This window comes from Bison bison, unplaced genomic scaffold, assembly GCF_000754665.1.
Source record: "Bison bison bison isolate TAMUID 2011002044 unplaced genomic scaffold, Bison_UMD1.0 scf7180017864471, whole genome shotgun sequence".
NCBI lineage: Eukaryota > Metazoa > Chordata > Mammalia > Artiodactyla > Bovidae > Bison > Bison bison.
The window spans coordinates 32,022,800-32,042,014 of NW_011495032.1; the positions used below are offsets into that span (position 1 = coordinate 32,022,800).

The window sequence follows — 19,215 nt, forward strand, 5'->3', positions numbered from 1 at the left end:
AGCTGGTGCTCTGGGACAACCCAGAGGGATGGGATGGGGAGGGAGGTGGGGGGGGGGGGTTCAAGATGAGGGGGACACATGTATACCCATGGCTGATTCATATTGATGTGTGGCAAAAAACCATCACAGTATTGTTAAAGTTATTATCCTCCAATTAAATAAAATTTTTAAAAAGGAAGCTTCTTATTAACATGTTATAGTTAATATATGAATAAGAGAATGATACAGTACTACCATTGTACTACTTCTGATGAGTTAATGAATCTGTGCAGTGATCACTGATGCCTGCTGACATCATCGAGTGACAACTAGGAATCACGTGCCTCCTGATGAAAGTACACATTGCCTGTGAAGGCAACATACCAGGAAGTCAAGGTCTAATCTGATCTAGCTCCTGGATATAACTAACAATTGAATTAAATACAGGAGAAGTAGGATCAATTAAATGACACCATGGAGACTCAGTCAGGAAAATCCAATATGTGGGAAATGCTACAGGACAAAAAGCTAATTTCTCCCACAAATAAATTACTGAATGTCCAAAAAAGAGTAGAAGAGGGGGAACTGACAAATAGGAAAGGCTTCAGAGACATATATGGGTCTAATTTTGTCCAGATTTTTTTTTAATGTTTATTTACATAGTATAAGAAAATGTGCTAGAATGTTTGTAGCTCAGGGAGTCAGTGTATTGGAAGGAGGGTGATTATCATGATGCTGTGTGAGGAAAATTCCCATGGTTGGTGGCATTCTAAGCTTATTCTTATTTAAAGGTTGGCAGAAATTGCACACTCCCTTCTGAAGCTGGCACCATACGACACCCAGACCATGGAGAGCCGTGGGCTTCGACGCTACATCATGGAGATGCTCCCCATCACCGACTGGAGCGCTGAGGCAGTGAGGCCGGCCCTTATCCTCATTTTAAAGAGATTGGATAGGATGTTCAACAAAATCCATAAGATGCCTACTTTGAGGTGAGGAGGCCTCCTAATCAACTGCAGGTATTGCAAGCCTCAGATTTCAAGTCTGTCAGCTTTTAAGGTGGTGGATCAATCCAGAGTTGAAGGAATGGCTCAAAAGTGTTCTGTTGGTTATATGTGCACAACTAATCAGGATATGAATGCATAAGTAGCCAGGTCTGTATTTTTGAGGAAATAACATATTCTTCCAAAGTATACATCTATCTTGAAAATCTATTTATTTCTCAGCTATCATGTTTCTTATCTGACACACTTAAAAAGTTCAATGTGTATCCTTCAATTCCTTTCAAATAAGGCAGGATATGCCTTATAAATTAAACAACTAAGGACAGAAGAAAAATTAACTTGATGTTCAAAAAATACATGTTTAACATAGTATTTTAGGTATCACTTTAGAGAAATGCAAGCTTTACAATAATCAGTAAAGCACCACCGGAAGAGATCTCAGGGTTGATAACAAATACCTAATTCAGATGGTACTAAATCAATGTTGTTATCACTTGATCTCCGTTCTGGGGCCTGAAGTATCATTTGGTAGCCTCTCTATGAGCAGATGTCTCTGAACCCATCTACCTGGAGATCTGAACCCAGTCTGGAAATCTATAGCTACAGTGGGCAAACAAATCAATTAAGAAATGCTAATAAACCCAGTAGATTGGAAATTTGAAGTTTCAGTGAGACCATTTTCCATCCTATTAAACTAACCCCAAATCAATGCAACTCTTGCCCAAGAATTTGTAGCACTTATTGCTCAATGTGCCAGAACTTTTCCAGGTTTTATCCTGTGTTCTTCTTCATTTATGCAGCCATTTGAAGCTGTTGAATTTATTAAAAAGAAATTGAAACATTTTATTCTAATAAATGTTTGACAGTTTGATCCTATATTCTTTTCTACCATGATGATGGATGCCTATACATGATTTCAAGGTTATTTTAGTAGCATAGAAAGGCCTATCCTCAAAGCACTCCTATTTTCTTTAACAGTTCCAATAGAACACTTGTCCCTACTGGCAAATGACCAAAGTTTTATACATCTTACAAAGATGTGTAAAAATAACTTTTCATCTAAAGATGTTAACACCTGCATAGGCGACCTCATTTGTCATATAATTAAGCCTGTTATGAAGAATAGCAGCTTCCTAAAAGTAGACTTTTGGATTAATACGTGGCTAAGTCACGTCCAACTCTATGTGACCCCATAGACAGCAGCCCACCAGGCTCCCCTGTCCCTGGGATTCTCCAGGCAAGAACACTGGAATGGGTTGCCATTTCCTTCTCCAATGCATGAAAGTGAAAAGTGAAAGTGAAGTCGCTCAGTTGTGTCTGACTCTTTGCAATCCCATGGACTGCAGCCTACCAGGTTCCTCCATCCATGGGATTTCCCAGGCAAGAGTACTAGAGTGGGGTGCCATCGCCTTCTCCAGGATTAACGTGTAGACTTGGTTACTAATAGGCAATTTTCTTGGGGTACAATGTGTGAATTTGGGGTTGCCTTGGATTAAATTTCTTCAGGTGATCTAAGTTCAACAAGAGAAATGTTGACTGAACCTGACCTGTGGGTTACTTGTACAACAGGGATGTCAACATATCCCCATGTATGAACATTACTATTTTATCATTACAGTGATTTCAATCTGGTAGGTAATGTAAGCTTAGAAAGTATTTCCAGGATAATATTTGGAAATAGCATTGATCTCAGTAAAGCCCAACCTGTTTATTTAGGGGACCATTGACATGCCTCTTTGGTCCTGAGACAATTACAGACCAGATTGTCTTTTATTACAGAAAATCTGATGTTCATCTAATTGAGATATGTATACCACCATATTTACTACCACAGAAAGTGGTCCCAAAGCATCATTTTCCAGAAGGTCAAGAAAGAACACTTTTAAAATAGACTGTTTTCCTGGAGTGAATGCACATAAGTCTAATTAGTTATAGTCTGGTATAAAAGCTTATGAAATCAACTGTAATCTGATTTTTTTAAAAAGCATTATAAAAGCACAGCCTATAGTCAGATTATTTCTGTTGTGAGGAATGACTCCTACAGCAGGTTTCCTATAATGGTAGTCTCATACCCTTTCTCAAAGCTAAAGCCAGGAAACTTGAAAGGCCACTCATTCATCATCTCTGTTTTTCCTTCAGTATATTTTGTCTCACTAGTCGAGTGGGGCAGGAGTGCCTCTGCTGCGTGTTCAGTATCCTCTTCCTTTCCCACTGTGCTCTGTACTTTTGGAACAATATGGGTAAACTTCATCCCTGGTGAAGCACTTTCTTGTCTCAGACACCCATCCTGTCTTAGACGGCATCAGAATCACTGTCTCATTCGCTTGTTTCAGGCAGTCTCCAGAAGGGAGCCACACTGCTAATGGCTCCTATATTGTATTCCAGGCGACAGGTTGAGTGGGAGCCTGCCAGCAATTTGATTGAAGGGGTTTGTTTGACACTTCAGAGGCAGCCAATCATATCCTTCCTGCCTCACCTTAGGTCACTGATCAATGTCTGTGTCAATCTGGTGAGTAGCCAAGTGGCAATGTTATGAAACTTTACAAAATTTAACTCTGCTATTGACTTCTCTGAGCTGAAGACTTACAGGTCAACCTACCTACCTACATACCTACCCATGAAAACAGACGGCTCAGGTGACACTGAAAATAGTGAGGTACATTTCAAGGTGGTGCGTGGGGAGATCCCTACACAGATGGGATTTTCGTGTGCTGCTTCCCACGTGCTACTTTGACAATTGACCTCTTCAAGTTGCGCTGAGAGTTGAGGGCTGCCAGTTGGAGAGTGGGGTGGCGGGAGACTGTGCAATTGGCTAGAAGTTGAGGTAGTTTGGGGTGGGGGAGTTTAAAGGGCAAAGAGGATTTTTGGTGTTTTTTTAGTGCAAAATGACACTATGAGTTGGCCAGTCTAGGATTTATGTGAAGAGGAAAAAAAAAAAACTTCTTTTATCATTTATGTAATATCTAGAGTCTGATCTTGACAAGGTTTTGTACAATGTGGAAACCATGGTAGAGCATTTCATGAATAGAATCTGCTGCTTAGCTAGTTAAGCAATAAATCTGTAGCTGGAATGCCTAGTGCAAATAGAGCTCTTGCCATCATCATTGTTGTCAGTATTTACTCCATCAAAGAATGTTGACTTCATTCCTTTGAGTCCACAAGTAAGTATGTCCAGTCTCCTGATTAGACTAACTTTTGATTCATCTCTCATTATTTACATAGTTAGTTATAAACAGCATTCTACAAAACCTTGGCTAAAACTGGTGTAATCATTTGATCTGACTCCAGATATTACATGCCTTCAAAAGAAGGCAGCACGAACAGATTAAAAGTAACATGCCCAACCTTCAAATTATTATTATAATTGACTGAGACTCCCTTCCTACAGTTGCATGAAATTGCAATAGTCAAGGCTGGTCATGTGCTCTGTTTGTATTTCAGGTGATGGGAGTGGTAGGACCCTCCAGTGTTGCTGATGGATTACCCCTTCTTCATCTCAGCCCTTATCTCTCACCACCTCTGCCCTTCAGCACAGCTGTTGTCCGGCTTGTAGCATTGCAGATACAGGTGTGACTGCCTTACCTGTTTGTCACGCTCATTATGTTGCTGGTTGAGGCACCAGATCATGGTGTTCTCTTTTATTTTTCTGCAAAGGCTGGGCAAAATCTGTGAAACAGAAGTGTAAACATCTCCAAACTTTTGCAGGTTTGGAGCTTAAGCCCTGAGCATGATCCTAAAGTTGTGCTTCTGTAATTCTTCTTGAGATCTCAAAAATAGCAGAGTCATTGCAGTCCTGCCACACCTCAGGAACCACTTCTATCATTTAAAACATGTGCCAAAACTTTAGGAAAATAATGGTCCACAGATAATCAGCTCACAGTTGTTAATTAAAAGAGTAATATTCAAAGTCTGGTTTTACATTATTGCAGAAAGAACTGCAATAAAAAAAATTTTTCAAATGTTATTACTAGACTTTGAATATCTTACTTTTCTTTAATGATTGTGGGTTAAATATTATGGGTGTTTTTATCATTTTTCTTCCACTTCTTTTAGTTCCTAAAATTAAAATAATCATTCCCAAGCCAAAAAAAAATGTGTACAATCCCAATTTCCCTGCTTATTTGTTTGTCACTTATTTTAAAGAATGGTAAGTCACCAGAAAACTCTGTGACCAATGGAAAGTATACAATTGCTGCAAGTGGATAACTAACCCATTCGTTATCTGACAAACCAAGTTTGATGGTCCATCATCCAGCTAATAGGTAGATTATGGAAAAGAGATTCAGCAAGTGCTGTGGTTACTATGCAGAAAGGATACAGAGGCATCCCTAAAGTGATACATTTTAACAACCTGTATACAGAGCTCATTATTTCTTTCTATATTGTCTATTGCTTTCTGGCTGGAAGAAGGTCTCATACAAAGGTCAGATGACTTTTAAATAACTCCCAAATGGAGCAGGTGGCAAGTTCTCCTTTTCTTCTTTTTCTTTGGTCACTAAAATATTTATTGGTGGATAGACACATGGAGAAATTGAAGGGGGTAATGCGGGGATTTTGTACTAAATGATAGATATTAAAATTTTTCATTTGATATTCAAAATATTACTGTTTTTTTAGGTATGTAGCTCTCAATTATATCAAGCAAATGGTAAAGTATCAATTTGGGGTGAATCTTGTATGCTGCACAGATGACAATTGAACTCCTAGTTTGCAGGTGCAGCCAGCAGGGAGTCCCTGTCTCCACCATGCTGTGTAAGAACAAGCAGACTGAATGCGTGAGGAGGTCAATTAATCTTTTTTTCTATTATTGCTGCACAGGCTTTAAAAGAAGATTTCCCCTTAAGCCATGTGATCTCCCCATTCACCAATCAAGAGCGAAGGGAGGGGATGCTTTTAAATCTGCTCATCCCATTTGTGCTCACAGTAGGATCTGGAAGCAAAGGTCTGATTAATTTAACTAAAAGAAATTTATTATTGTTACTGTGTTTTCTTAAGTATCAGGCTGTTGTATCTTCCTTTTCCCATGGAGACCATCATTAAACTCGATCTGAATGATTTAAACATATATCTTAGGATATATGGTTTTCTTTCTATTCAATTTAGCTGCCCTTGGTCAAGACTTACTGTGCTCCACTTCTTAGAAGACACATGCTATTTAACATCATTTCAGGATAGCAAAAATCAAAAGAGCATTGTTTCAATTATGAAAATGGGAGTACCTGAAGTACAGTATGATATGAATTGACAGATAAATGGACTTGATAACCTATTGACACTAGGTTTGGCATACATCCTGCCATTGTCATTAAATTTCAATATGTTTTCATTACTCTTTCTTTTGGGGGGATTTTTCCTTTTAGGAAAAGTTTATCTCAAATGTAAAGGCAGTGTGTTATGAGTATTTGAACAGAAAAAAAAAAAAAAAAAGAAAGGAGATTGAAATGGTAAGCAGGAGATTTGGCTAAGAACAGGGACCTTTTGATGCTGACTGCGGAGGAGACACCCAGTACCAGGAGCGCTACTTCTGTCCATAGGAGAAGCTGTACTTGGTGGGGAAGACACTCGAATTTCTAGGGTGTTCTAGTTTGGAATTGGAAAGAGAGTTGAATTTTTCAGTGTCTAGTGTGGAAAGTTTGCCTTGTGATTTGCTTTTATTTCCACTTCCTCCTTCCAAACTCTGCCCCTCAGACAGCCCATGGCTGGAACAGCCCGAGGTACAGCTGCTACTGCAGACGGTCATTAATGTGCTCCTTCCTCCACGGATCATCAGCACATCCAGGAGCAAGAATTTTATGTTGGAGAGCTCCCCTGCTCACTGCTCCACCCCGGGGGATGCAAGCAAAGACCTACGCAAGGAAGGGTTGGCAGAGTCCACCAGCCAAGCAGCGTACTTAGGTGGGTACTTCTTTCTCTCTCAATAAATAGAGAAATAAAAATATAAAATAGATATAGGTATAGATAGAGATATATACACAAACACATATATATGTGTATGTACACACTGAAAGGACTGATGCTGAAGCTGAAGCTCCAATACTTTGGCCACCTGATGTGAAGAGCTGACTCATTGGAAAAGACCCTGAAACTGGGAAAGATTGAGGGCAGGAGGAGAAGGGGGCAACAGAGGATGGGATGGTTGGATGGCATCACTGACTCAACAGACATGAGTTTGAGCAAACTCCGGGAGATGGTGAAGGACAGGGAAGCCTTGTGTGCTGCAGTCCATGGGGTCGCAAAGAGTTGGACACAACTGAGCAGCTGAATAACAAAATATGTATATACGTGTATATGTATATACATATTACTTACTTAGCTATATTCCTCCTTGACTCAAAAAGTATTTTAAAAGACCTGTATCCAGAAAGTCTTTAAAGAAACCATTTCAGCAAGTACAAAGCATCAGTCTCTACTTCTGCTTTCCTGTTACCTCTTCCCACTGCCATGACTTGAATGGTATTCCCATTGAATACCAGAAGCTACTCTTTGACTAGAATTAACTAAGCCAGGGAGAAAAGGCTACCCCTGTCACTGCACTGAGGCTAAGGAGCACTGGCCATAGAAAATCTCAAAAGGAGGAAGCTGAAAACATCTTGCCTGACATTTTTCAGTTCACCAAAGCAGCTGCTGCTGCTAAGTCACTTCAGTCGTGTCCAACTCTGTGCGACCCCATAGACGGCAGCCCACCAGGCTCCCCCGTCCCTGGGATTCTCCAGGCAAGAACACTGGAGTGGGTTGCCATTTCCTTCTCCAATGCATGAAAGTGAAAAGTGAAAGTGAAGTCGCTCAGTCGTGTCCGACTCTTAGCGACCCCATGGACTGCAGCCTACCAGGCTCCTCCGTCCATGGAATTTTCCAGGCAAGAGTACTGGAGTGGTGTGCCATTGTTTTCTCCATCACCAAAGCAGACAGAATGGTAAAAACAGGTCCTTGGAGTTTGGAGTGTGTGAGAGGTTGTGGGGCAGTGGGTAGAGGTGTTTGGGCTGCATCATAAAGGATGTATTTGAAAATGTTATGATTGACAATGAAAATGAAAAAAAAAGCCAAGGCTGTATGTGCACAGGGCCTGCCCACGCATAGCACTTGGTTGCCAGAGGCAGGAGAACGTAGGTTTCAGATAAAATCCAGACTCTAGTACAGAGCCCTGCATGAGGTTTGGGATTGTGCAGAGGATGTTGGAGAAAGAAGCCTTAACATGGAATAGAGGGATAGGAGGAAACACTTAACAAGTAACTATCTTCAGTTCTGTCCACTTTCTGCCTTTTATCTTAATTGAACTATACTTGATTTACAATGTTATGTTAGTTTCAGGCAAAGTAATTCAGTTCCGCATATATAGATAGCTATTTTCTTTCATATTCTTTTCCCTTATAGGTTATTATGAAATATCTAGTAGAGTTCTTGTGTTATACATTACTTTCTTGTAGGTTATCTGTTTTATATATAGTAGTGTGTATATGTTAATCCCAAACTCCTTATTTATGCTTCTCCCTCTTTCCCTTTGGTAACCATAAATTTGTTTTCTATGTCCGTGGGTCTATTTCTGTTTTGTATATAAGTTAATTTGTATCATTTTTTAGATTCACATAAAAGTGATACTATATGATATTTGTCTTTCTCTGTCTGACTTCCTTCATTTAATATGATCATCTCTAGGTCCATCCAGGTTGCTGCAAATGGTATTATTTCATTCTTTTTATGGCAAAGTAATATTCCATTGTATAAACATACCTCATCTCCTTTATCCATTCACCTGTTGATTGACATTTATGTTGCTTCCATGTCTTGGCTATTATAAATGGTGCTGCAATGAACATTGGGGTGTGTGTATCTTTTCTAATTGTGGCTTTCTCTGGATATTTGCCCAGGAGTGGGATTGTAGGATCATTCGGTAGCTCTATTTTTTTTTTTAAAGAACCTCCATACTGTTCTCCATAGTGGCTGTACCATTTTACATTCCCACCAACAATATAGGAGGGTTCCTTTTCTCCACACCCTCTCTAGCATTTATTATTTGTAAACTTTTTAATGATGGCCATTCTGACTGGTGTAAGGTAATACCCCATTGTAGTTTTGATCTGCATTTCTCTGATAGTTAGCAATGCTGAACATCTTTTCATGTGCCTTTTGGTCATTTGCATGTCCTCTTTGGAGAAATGTCTATTTAGATCTTCTACTCATTTTTGGATTGGGTTGTTTGTTTTTTCCATTTTATGCCTTTTTAATGAAGGCAGAGTCTTTGGTTACTTGGCCAGGCTACTGGACTTCTCTTTTAAATTTATTTTTACCTTTATTTTGAGCACTTAGTGGGCACTGTTTTCTATACTTTACATTATCATCACTCTGGAATCCTCACAACAGCTCAAAGAAATAAATGTTCTTACTTTAGTAAGAGGCTAAGGCCTGGGAAGATCCCTTGGAGAAGGAAATGGCAACCCACTCTGGTATTCTTGCCTGGAGAATCCCATGGACAGAAGAGCCTGGCAGGCCACTGTCCATGGGGTCGCAAGAGTCGGATGTGACTTAGCAACTAAATGACGATGATGAAGGCACAGAAAGGTTAAGTAACTTACCTAAAGTCACACTGTTTGGTGGCAGGACCAAATTTCAAATCGAATCCATCCATCACCAGAATCCTTGAGCCCTTTGCCATTCTGCTGGTTTTGGGCTGATGCCAGTGAAGGTAGAAAGTAGGAAGGCAGGAATCCAAAGAAGGCCAACAGGCACACAACAACAGAAGTGTTACCAGGATCAGGGTAGGGTTAGAGGAATGCTACTTTTTGTTTATGTGCTTGCAACATCAAGGGAGAGGAATAGAGGTGAGTAGATGGGGAAGGAAGAATCTTACCACATCTCTCTCTGTGTTATATGCCCTAGTTTTCCTCCTACAAATGCCCAAAATAGAAGGTAATGGTGATTTCCAAGGGCTTTAAGGAGTTGGATTTGTATGTGTCTTCTAGATGCTGAGATAGGCCTTAATACATGATGGCCAATGCCCAAGTTACCTTGACTGCCCCACGGGAGACCCTCGGGGGAGAGCTCGGGTGGCAGAGGAAGCCACCATCATAATCTTTGATGTCATTACAGTATTCTGATTTATCTTGACACACTGAGAAATCTGCTTCCTAAAAATATATTTTAAAATGTAGTTTGTAACAAAGCTGCCAGAATCTGGAAGAAAAGAGATATTGTAAAAGAAATCCCATAGGGTTTAGTAATAGACATGATGAGAGGCGAGGGAGGAAGGATAGAGTTTTCTCTTCTGGAAGAATCTACTCAAACACATTTATTGTTTACTCTGGGGAGCAGTTTACAGTGGGGTCAGGAAGGGAAAGTACTCCTTTTTTTAACTTTGCATTTCTGCATGGGTTGATTTTACTTCTAATGACAAGGATATATTATTTCTAAGCTGAAAGGGAAAAAAAGGAAAATATTTTATCTTCAGATGTGAGTGGTATGCTGATATTACCATAAAGCCGCTATGATAAAACTTTTAGAAAGCAAAATATCAGCTATGTATCATGTTTATAACACATTTCCCTTTCAGTTCTATAAATTGCTTCAGTGTAAATTTTCCAAAGTAGTAGTTAAATGCACTTAATGAAGATATATGTGTTCTCTTAATCAGAATCAAAACATGTTTGTCAGAACACTCACTCAGAAGTACACTGAAGATTTTGGAAACATGGAGAAAGTTTAGAAATTTGAAAATTGTCTGATGCATAAGAGGGCTGAGGATGCAGGCAGCTGGGTGTGGGCAGGGTTCCTCTGAGGCACAAGTGTGCAGACTCAGTTTTCTCTTTTCTTGGTGTGAAGCGCTGAAGGTGATCCTCGTCTGCTTTGAGAGGCAGCTCGGAAGCCAGTGGTACTGGCTGAGCCTCCAGGTGAAGGAGATGGCCCTGCGGAAGGTCGGAGGCCTGGCCCTGTGGGACTTCCTGGACTTCATCGTGCGGACCCGAATCCCCATCTTCGTGCTCCTGCGACCTTTCATCCAGTGCAAGGTGCGCTATGTGCTTCTCCTCTGGGGAGTAACAAGCCCCATAGACATGCTGTTCCCCAGATTTAGGGCAAAACAACAGCAGCAGTCTTGGGGGAGATGCTATTGCTAGTCAGGAGGACCTGTTAAGATCATGCCTGATGAGAAATCAGCCCAGACAAGTATCCCTCTGGGGAATACCTTTACAGTAAGAGCTTAGTTAACATCTTAAAACGTTGCCCTCTCCCCTCTTACCCCCTCCCCAGGAAAAAAAAAAAGATTGATCCAATAGATGATCTGAAGAATTATCACTTGTCTTTGGTGGCATAATTGAAACCTGATTTTAAATAAACATGTAAGAAAATGAGATAGTTAAAGTATGGTTTTCCTCTGAGACCCTCAGTGTTCATCTACTTTTTTTATTCTTTTCATGCCTGATTTCTGATATCTGGGGGCCATGATTCAAAGCAGTGGATTGATTAAGCACTTCCTAAGGACTGTTCTAAGAACCTCATATGCATTACTTTATTTAATCCTCACCACCAACTATGAAATCAATACAATTATTAGCCCATTTTACAGATGGGAAAACTGAGGACCAGAAAATCTATGCCTTCCTTTCAGCTTCTGGCCCAACCAGCAGAGAACCATGAAGAGCTTTCTGCCCGACAACACATTGCTGACCAGCTAGAGCGGCGTTTCATTCCACGCCCTCTGTGTAAGAGCTCCCTCATTGCTGAGTTCAACAGTGAACTGAAAATTCTAAAAGAGGCAGTTCACAGTGGATCGGGTGAGTATGCATGGGATGGTTTGACTTTGACTAGTAGAACAAAGAAAGATCCTTTTTATAGGTCACTGCTCTTTCTGGAACCAAGTGTGAGTTAGCCATTTTGGTACAACTAGCGTTGTTGACCCTGTCATCCTTGTCAACAGTGCAAGTCAAGGGGGCATCATAAGAATTTAATTTTATTCCTCTTCTAATATGTTTTTCAGTCTTTATTTTCGTAGTTCAGCTTTTTCTTGAAGACAGCTGGGGGGAAAAAACTTACTTTAATTCGTACTTTATTTTCCTTTTTGAAAAGGAAAGGGGACTCACATTCATTGAGCATCTGTTATATGGTAGATTATTTCATAGATGTTATCTCATTTAATCCACACAAATACCTGCAAAATTGTAACTCAAAATCTGCTTATAAAAAGAAGAAATGAAGATTCAATAGAGGATAAATAACTGACACAAAAAGACAATGACACCTGTGAGAGGACTTAAAACTGGGTCTGTATGATTGATAAAAAAGTCGTTAAGTTTTCATGACTTGGAGAGAGAGAGGATTGAATTAAAACTGATGGGCTGGGGTTACTTTCTTTACATTATTCAAAAGATTTTCTTTGGGAATGCATTGTTTACTTTTGTAATTATATTAACTTCAAGTTACTAGGGAAGGAAAAGAAATCATTTTCTGCCATTAGAGGGCAGTCATCACCTATAAGTAGAATATTCTTATACATGTGGCTTTTTGTCTTTCTAAAACCTATTGTTGGTGATGTATTAAGGACCAAATATTTGTCAAATACAATCTTGGTGAAATCTGCACAAGGCCATTCAAATGTTCTGCTTTATAATGAAATAATATGACAAAAAATCAAGGGGGTGTTTTATTGTAATCTCCAGAAAAGGGTAATAAGGACACAGTATTAATTATGTATTCTGATTTTGATTGTGCAGTTCCTTTCAGACAATATGTCTATTTCTTCTGTATGCTTGTGTCAGGTATAAGGTACATTTCTCAGTGAAATTGATCAAATTGATATCTATAGTTCAGCTCAAAATGAATCTGCATTCAGCCAGCCTTGGAAAATGAAACTGGAAAACAATGAGAGAGGCTGCAATATCAAAGCATTTTTTATTGTTAGAGATATTATGCTCCTGCAAGAAAACTGTTCAATTACATCAGTGGCTGATTCTTTATTTTAATAACGTTTTCAATTCTGTTTGCTATGTATGTATGTGAAAGTCGCTCAGTCGTGTCTGACTCTTTGTGACCCTATGGACTGTAGCCTGCCAGGATTCTCTGTCCATGGGATTTTCCAGGCAAGAATGCTGGAGTGGGTTACCATTTTCTTCTCCAGGGATCTTCCCAACCCAGGGATTGAACCCTGGGTCTCCCACATTGCAGGCAGACTCTACTGTCTGAGCCACCAGGGAAGCCCTTTGTCCTAAAGTTCATCTATCTGGGACACACTATTTAAATGACCTTCCTTTTAAAAAATACACACTGTGAGGGAAGAGTTTGAAGCTTGGTTTTCTTCCAAGCACCTGGGAATTCCCTGGTGGTCCAGTGGTTAAGACTCCTGGCTTCCGATGGGCACAGGTTCAATCCCTGGTCAGGGAACTAAAATCCCACATGCTACATACTATGCACCCCCTCCACCCCACCCAAAAAACATCCTCACTATGGATTTTCTTTGGTCTCTCAACCTCGCTAGCTTACCAAGGAAAGACGTCCATCAGCACCGTGGGCACCTCCACTTCTGCTTACCGCCTGAGCCTGGCCACCATGTCCCGCTCCAACACGGGTACTGGCACTGTCTGGGAGCAGGACAGTGAGCCATCCCAGCAGGCTTCCCAGGACACCCTGAGTCGAACTGATGAGGAGGATGAGGAAAGTAGGTCACCTGCAGCATCTGGGGTGGGGAGGTGGTGGGGCTCATGTGTGACACAGCTTGGCCATGCAGATGAGGACTTGGGTGGATTTCTGCCTTTCTGATCTTTGCAGTTCTGATCCTCTGGTCATTTTTACAAAAAGGAGTTAAAATGGAATTGCGACTGATCCCATGATTTCTTATGCCTGCTTTTCTATAAATTCCTTGATATCCTTGGTCATTTGGTAGGATTTTAGGCAAAAAGTAAATCTTTAATGACCCCTAAATTTTCTTTGAGTTTATGCATTTAACCTTTCCACTAATCCATTTAAATTGTGGTTAAGGAACTAAGGGGAGCATTTATTCTCCTTTTTCCTGGCCAATCTTGTTTAGAAGATCAATCAGCACTTAGGTGACACAGGACTTCTCCGGTGGTCCAGTGGTTAAGACTTTGCACTTCCAATGTAGGGGGCAAGGGTTCCATCCCTGGTCAGGGAACTAAGAGCCCACGTGCCGTGTGGCACAGCCAAAATATTTCTTTAAAAAACAGCACTCACGTGATCTGACTGCAAAGAAAAGTGAGCAAGGCATATGCTCACAACTCAGAAAAAAATAGTTGGCAATATTGTCTAGAATGTAAACCCAGCAGAGTGTCTTGAGGGCATACAACCCAATTTAAGTGTCCCCAGTCACTGAGGCAGCCCAATTGTGTTTTAAAGATACTCTGATATAACCTGTAAAGTGTGCAGTCTATGTCTTAAGAAAACAAAATCTAGACTTTTACTCAGAGCCCCTCTGTACCAAACAACAACAACAAAAAAACCCACTCTGAAATAAATTAGAGTCAAGGTTAGAATTTTAATTAACTAAGATGAAAGAAAATTCTTTAATACCCTACTACGGTTGGAAGTGTAGGAGAGGGAAAGAAGTAACTACTTCGTCAAAGCACGTATCAGTAATATTTCCAGATTTAGCTTCAGGGTTAAATAGATAACAAAGTGATAATCATATTGTCCTATACCTAACTTCCAGACATATTTGTTTCTAAATCATGTCTCATGGAAATAATTCTAAAATTGTAATTAGGGAAATCTTGAAAGATCTTGACCAAAAAAACAAAATGAGAGAGACAAGGATTAGCAGTTCACATATTCATTATAAGTCCTAGCAATAGTCCAGAACTTAAAGTAATATCTGTTTTTCTTTAATGGTTGAAATAGTCTCTCCTAGAAATTTTTTTAAATGATAGTAAATGATAAAAAAAAAAAAAACTCTCTTTAATAGAGCTAAATATATTTTTCAGGTGACCTTGTGAATTAGAGGATGACCAAGCCAGTAGGAAGGAAGTAGGGAAGAAAAGTTTAGTACAGAAGACATAAACAGAGATAGCACTGACCAAGGGCCAACATTAATACACTGACATGTATGCAAGTTTTTGTTAATCTTTATGCTCTCAAAATCATAACTGTCCCAATGACCAATATGATGTGGGTGTATATTAATTTATGAAATACAGTATGCAAGCTAGAGTGTTAACACCTTTGAATTAAACAAATTTTCCATTCAGCAATCAAACCTGTATTAAGACCTAGCAGGAACGAGATGAGGAACAAGAAGTATGAGAAGGATATATTCTCTGCTGGCTAAAATCTTAGAGTTTTCTAGAGGAGATAACAGACATTTTTTGATAAAGAATGCCTAACAAAAGAGTGAATGACACAACGTTGTGAATCAACTATACTTCAATAAAATAAATAAAATTTAAAAAAAAGAATGGAAGGCAATGCATATAATCACCAAAAAAAATATCGAAGGAGTAAATGTTAAGTGATATATGAGTTTGAATAAGAGGGGGAAAAAATTACTGGAATCCCAGAAAGGTCTTAGTAGAAATAGCTCAATCTATCCTACCACATTTTTTCATGTTTTTTAAGGCATATTTGATTATACTCTACTCTCTGAATACCTAAAAAGGAAATACCATTCTATAACAAGAATCAACTTCACGTCAGTTGTTATGTAGCAAATTAAAAATTTTCAGGACTTTATATACTCATCTCTGGGTTTGAAATAAACTTCTCTAGAAATGTGACCACTTAGGATATTTTAAATAAGTGATGTCAGATTACATGGTAGTAAAAAGTTCACCAAAATTCTAGGTTAGTCAAGATATGTTTCTTGTTCAATGACAAACAATATTAGCTCACTTAGAATGAGGTCGTCTCGTCAAAAATACTATACTAAAGTTAATTTTAATATGGATTTGAATACATGAATTTCAGTTTCTATGGAGAAAATAAGTGTCTGCTTCTAATTTTAAAGTTAGATTAAAACAAACATTTATTTCTGAACTTTATAGATTTTTAAATATTTTTCGGAAAAAAAATACCTGAAATAGTCTTTCCCTCAGCAGTCTAAAAATCATGAAATGTCCTGAGTGTAGTGTTTGAAAGTCAGACGTGCTTGATTTGTTCAATAACACAGTCCCCTACTGAACTATTTCTGGAATGTTTAAAATGTTGTAGTCCAGCTTTTCTGAAACCTTTAATTTGCCAACACCCCTTTATTTTTACAAATAATCTACTTGTAGAAATGGACAAGAAGTTTACGTTTATTTCATGAAAGCTGTTCGAGGGTGGGAGATGTGTATATGTGAAGAATTATCCTTCACCCTTTGTGCAGATTAAAAACTCAGCTCCAGAAGGTTTTTTTTTTTTCAAGATAAGGATACATTCTTGATGTTTTATTGATGCTGTTTCCCTCAACCAAATGAAGTAACTAGTCACTTTAACTCAAAGTTCTCATAATGTTCATAGTCTCATAAATGACAATGTTCAGTGACACTAAAGACTCAGCTATTAAAGTCTCTGATTATATAAAAGCAGTGAAAATGTTTCTTAAGCTCCCAAAGGTCTTAGTTTTGAATCTGTACAAAGGGACGAATGATTATTTAACTTTAGATATTGTCCTAAGGTTGTATTCTAGGCAAGGATGGAACCCAAGTACAAAGCTGGTCTGGGTTTTCTGGTCAGCGTCATAATTTCCTAACACTCTCCTCTCTGGCCCTTTCAGATGACTCTGTCAGCATGCCCAGTGTGGTAAGTGAACAAGAAGCTTACCTCCTGAGCACCATTGGAAGGAGGCGGTTCTCCAGCCATGTCTCCAGCATGTCTGCACCTCAGGCTGAGGTGGGCATGTTACCCAGCCAAAGGTAAACAGCCCTGCATATGTCGTACTCCACATCTGGGGGCAAAGGTATAAATTCTGAAAACTCACTCCTGTTACACTAAAAAGGGCCTAAAGAGAAGCAAACAATCCATTTTTTAAAGTATACCATTCAAACAAATTTTCAACAAGGGTTTACACAACAATTTGTAGCATTTTCTAAGTCAGGCAAGCTGAAGGGATCTCAATTTCTGATCCAAGCATTGTTTCTCCTTAACATTGTTCTATAAATAGATATATGCTCTTCTTTCATGGTCTTCTTTCAGATGACATTCTTGTATTTCATATATATTATCAGCTAAACTAATAATGGCTACCTGGTAAGTGTATAGGACTGCCTTGATATATTTGGTAGCTTAGACTTCTGATATGTCATCAGTATTTAGTTGGAGGTAGTGATGCTTAACAAAGCAAAAAAAGACCCATGCCAGTATGTGTGACCTTGGGCAGGTCATTTAACAAGAGTCCACAGTTTCCTCCTCTGTGAAATGAGAGGTTAGCTAAAATCTGCCTTTAAGGTAGCTTCCCTACCTATAGGGTTTTATGATTCCATAATTAGACTCTTTAAAACATTTTCTTTGGTGCTCTCTAACCTCTAAGAATATAGATTTGAAACTTTATACATACAGTTTACCATTTATATGGTAATACAGAAAATGATCTGACATAAGAAATAAAACATTATCTATTTCAGAGTCAGGACTTTTACTTTAGGAACTGAATTCTTTCAAAGAATCAGTCTTATGTTTTTATCTAGTTTATTGTTTATTCTTATTAACTATGGAGTTATTGTGGTATAACTTATACATGGAGAATAAGAACAATCAGGAGACATTCTTGTGCTCAGATAAATTTAGTTTACATGGAGAAATAATTACTCTGTACCTAAATCCTTTAGCCTATCATTCCTGAACTGTACAGATGAAGTAAAATTTGTGAAATAAAGCCAAATTTTGCAGAATATTTTAAAAACGGGGGAATGATAAAATATTAATAACTAAATTATATACTTGTAAAGAAAGCATTATTTATATACTATGGAGTTATAAAAATTGGTAATATAAAAGTATTATTATCATTGTAAGATACTGCTTTACCTACTGATAATTTATCTTTGATAAGGAAGTCTTATAAATAAAATATACCAAAAAAGAGAGCCAAATTATAAAATATCCAAAAAAAAAGATATAAAGTCATACAGGCAGTTAATATGGGAACACAGTGATTTATTTTTAATTCCTAGAAATATGCAAACTTTATTGAGAATAAACAAAACTTTAGTCTATGTAAAAGTTTTTATTTAAATTACGGAATTTTAAGTAGAGATTCTTTTTGGTTATTTACATAACATAACCAGGTCATCAAATCGCTTTGAAATATCCATTAAGGAGTTATCTCATTTCTGGGGAGAAAATTTGTTTTATTATGGATAGACCAGAAACCCAGCAAAATAATATAGCTAAACTCTTTGGGCTTGAGTCCTGCTTGGGAGGGCTAGCAAAGGTAATGATGTCTCTCTCTGTTAGGGAAAGCCTCTTTCTGGGGATGGAGGCTATTTTTGCAGTATAGGTGAACAATAAAGAGTTTAATTCCATCCATTTTAACAACTATTTATTGAGTGCCACGTGGACACTTAGCTCAGAGCTAGGCACTGAAGGAAAGAGAAAGTATGTATGACATAGTTTCTGTTCACAAATACCCATATCACCCAAATAAATTAGCGGCATCCAAATAAATCAATAAACTATTTAATCATTCTTTCACCAACCTGACAGGTTTCTTCTTTTGGCATTTACAATTCAGTCACTAGAGGATGGAGTGAGGAGGTGAATGCAAGTTCCATGTGAATATACCAGGGTTGTCTTCCTTCTATTCATTCACTTCCTTTTTCACTGCCAAATTAGCAGGTGCAATCAGGTTCTTTATTTGCTTTTCTTAATGGCATCAGCTCCAAGAGTTGGGTTGTGACAGTTCATGGTAAGTGGTTTCTGTGTGATAAAGTCACAACTCACAAGAAAGAAGCAGGATCCTGGTCAATGAAACATTATATGAACAAGACAGGTGAAAAGTCATAGCCACCCAGCCAAATGGTTATCAAAGGAATGATAGTTTCATCTTCTACAGACTCATTCCGCAATGTGTTCCAGAGCTCCTGTGTCCATTCAGAGCTTATCACAAGTCCCAACTCCTGACCAGTAAATAGATCACTCCTCTGAGAGTCATATCCACCCAAAGGCCTCCCCCCTCCCCATTGCCTTGAGTCCTATGTCTTGACCAACCCAGCACAAGGTGAAATGGTTGACTGTCTCCTTTTCCTTCCTTGTTCTGTTAAATTTATTTATTTACTTTTGGTTCTTAGAAGCAGAAAAGTGCATGCCTTTTTTTTTTTTT

At 38.7% G+C, this 19,215-nt stretch overlaps 1 protein-coding gene across 1 annotated transcript in view; it reads left to right on the forward strand.

The window, feature by feature from the left end:
* Window positions 1–19,215, forward strand: part of UNC80 (unc-80 homolog (C. elegans)) — a 230,278-nt gene that overhangs the window by 200,030 nt on the left and 11,033 nt on the right. Inside the window, 9 exon segments of the mRNA XM_010861283.1 lie at window positions 771–971; window positions 3,369–3,492; window positions 4,425–4,550; window positions 5,802–5,925; window positions 6,672–6,878; window positions 10,797–10,981; window positions 11,581–11,746; window positions 13,444–13,623; window positions 16,672–16,810. Of these exon segments, the coding sequence (XP_010859585.1) occupies window positions 771–971; window positions 3,369–3,492; window positions 4,425–4,550; window positions 5,802–5,925; window positions 6,672–6,878; window positions 10,797–10,981; window positions 11,581–11,746; window positions 13,444–13,623; window positions 16,672–16,810 (1,452 nt within the window).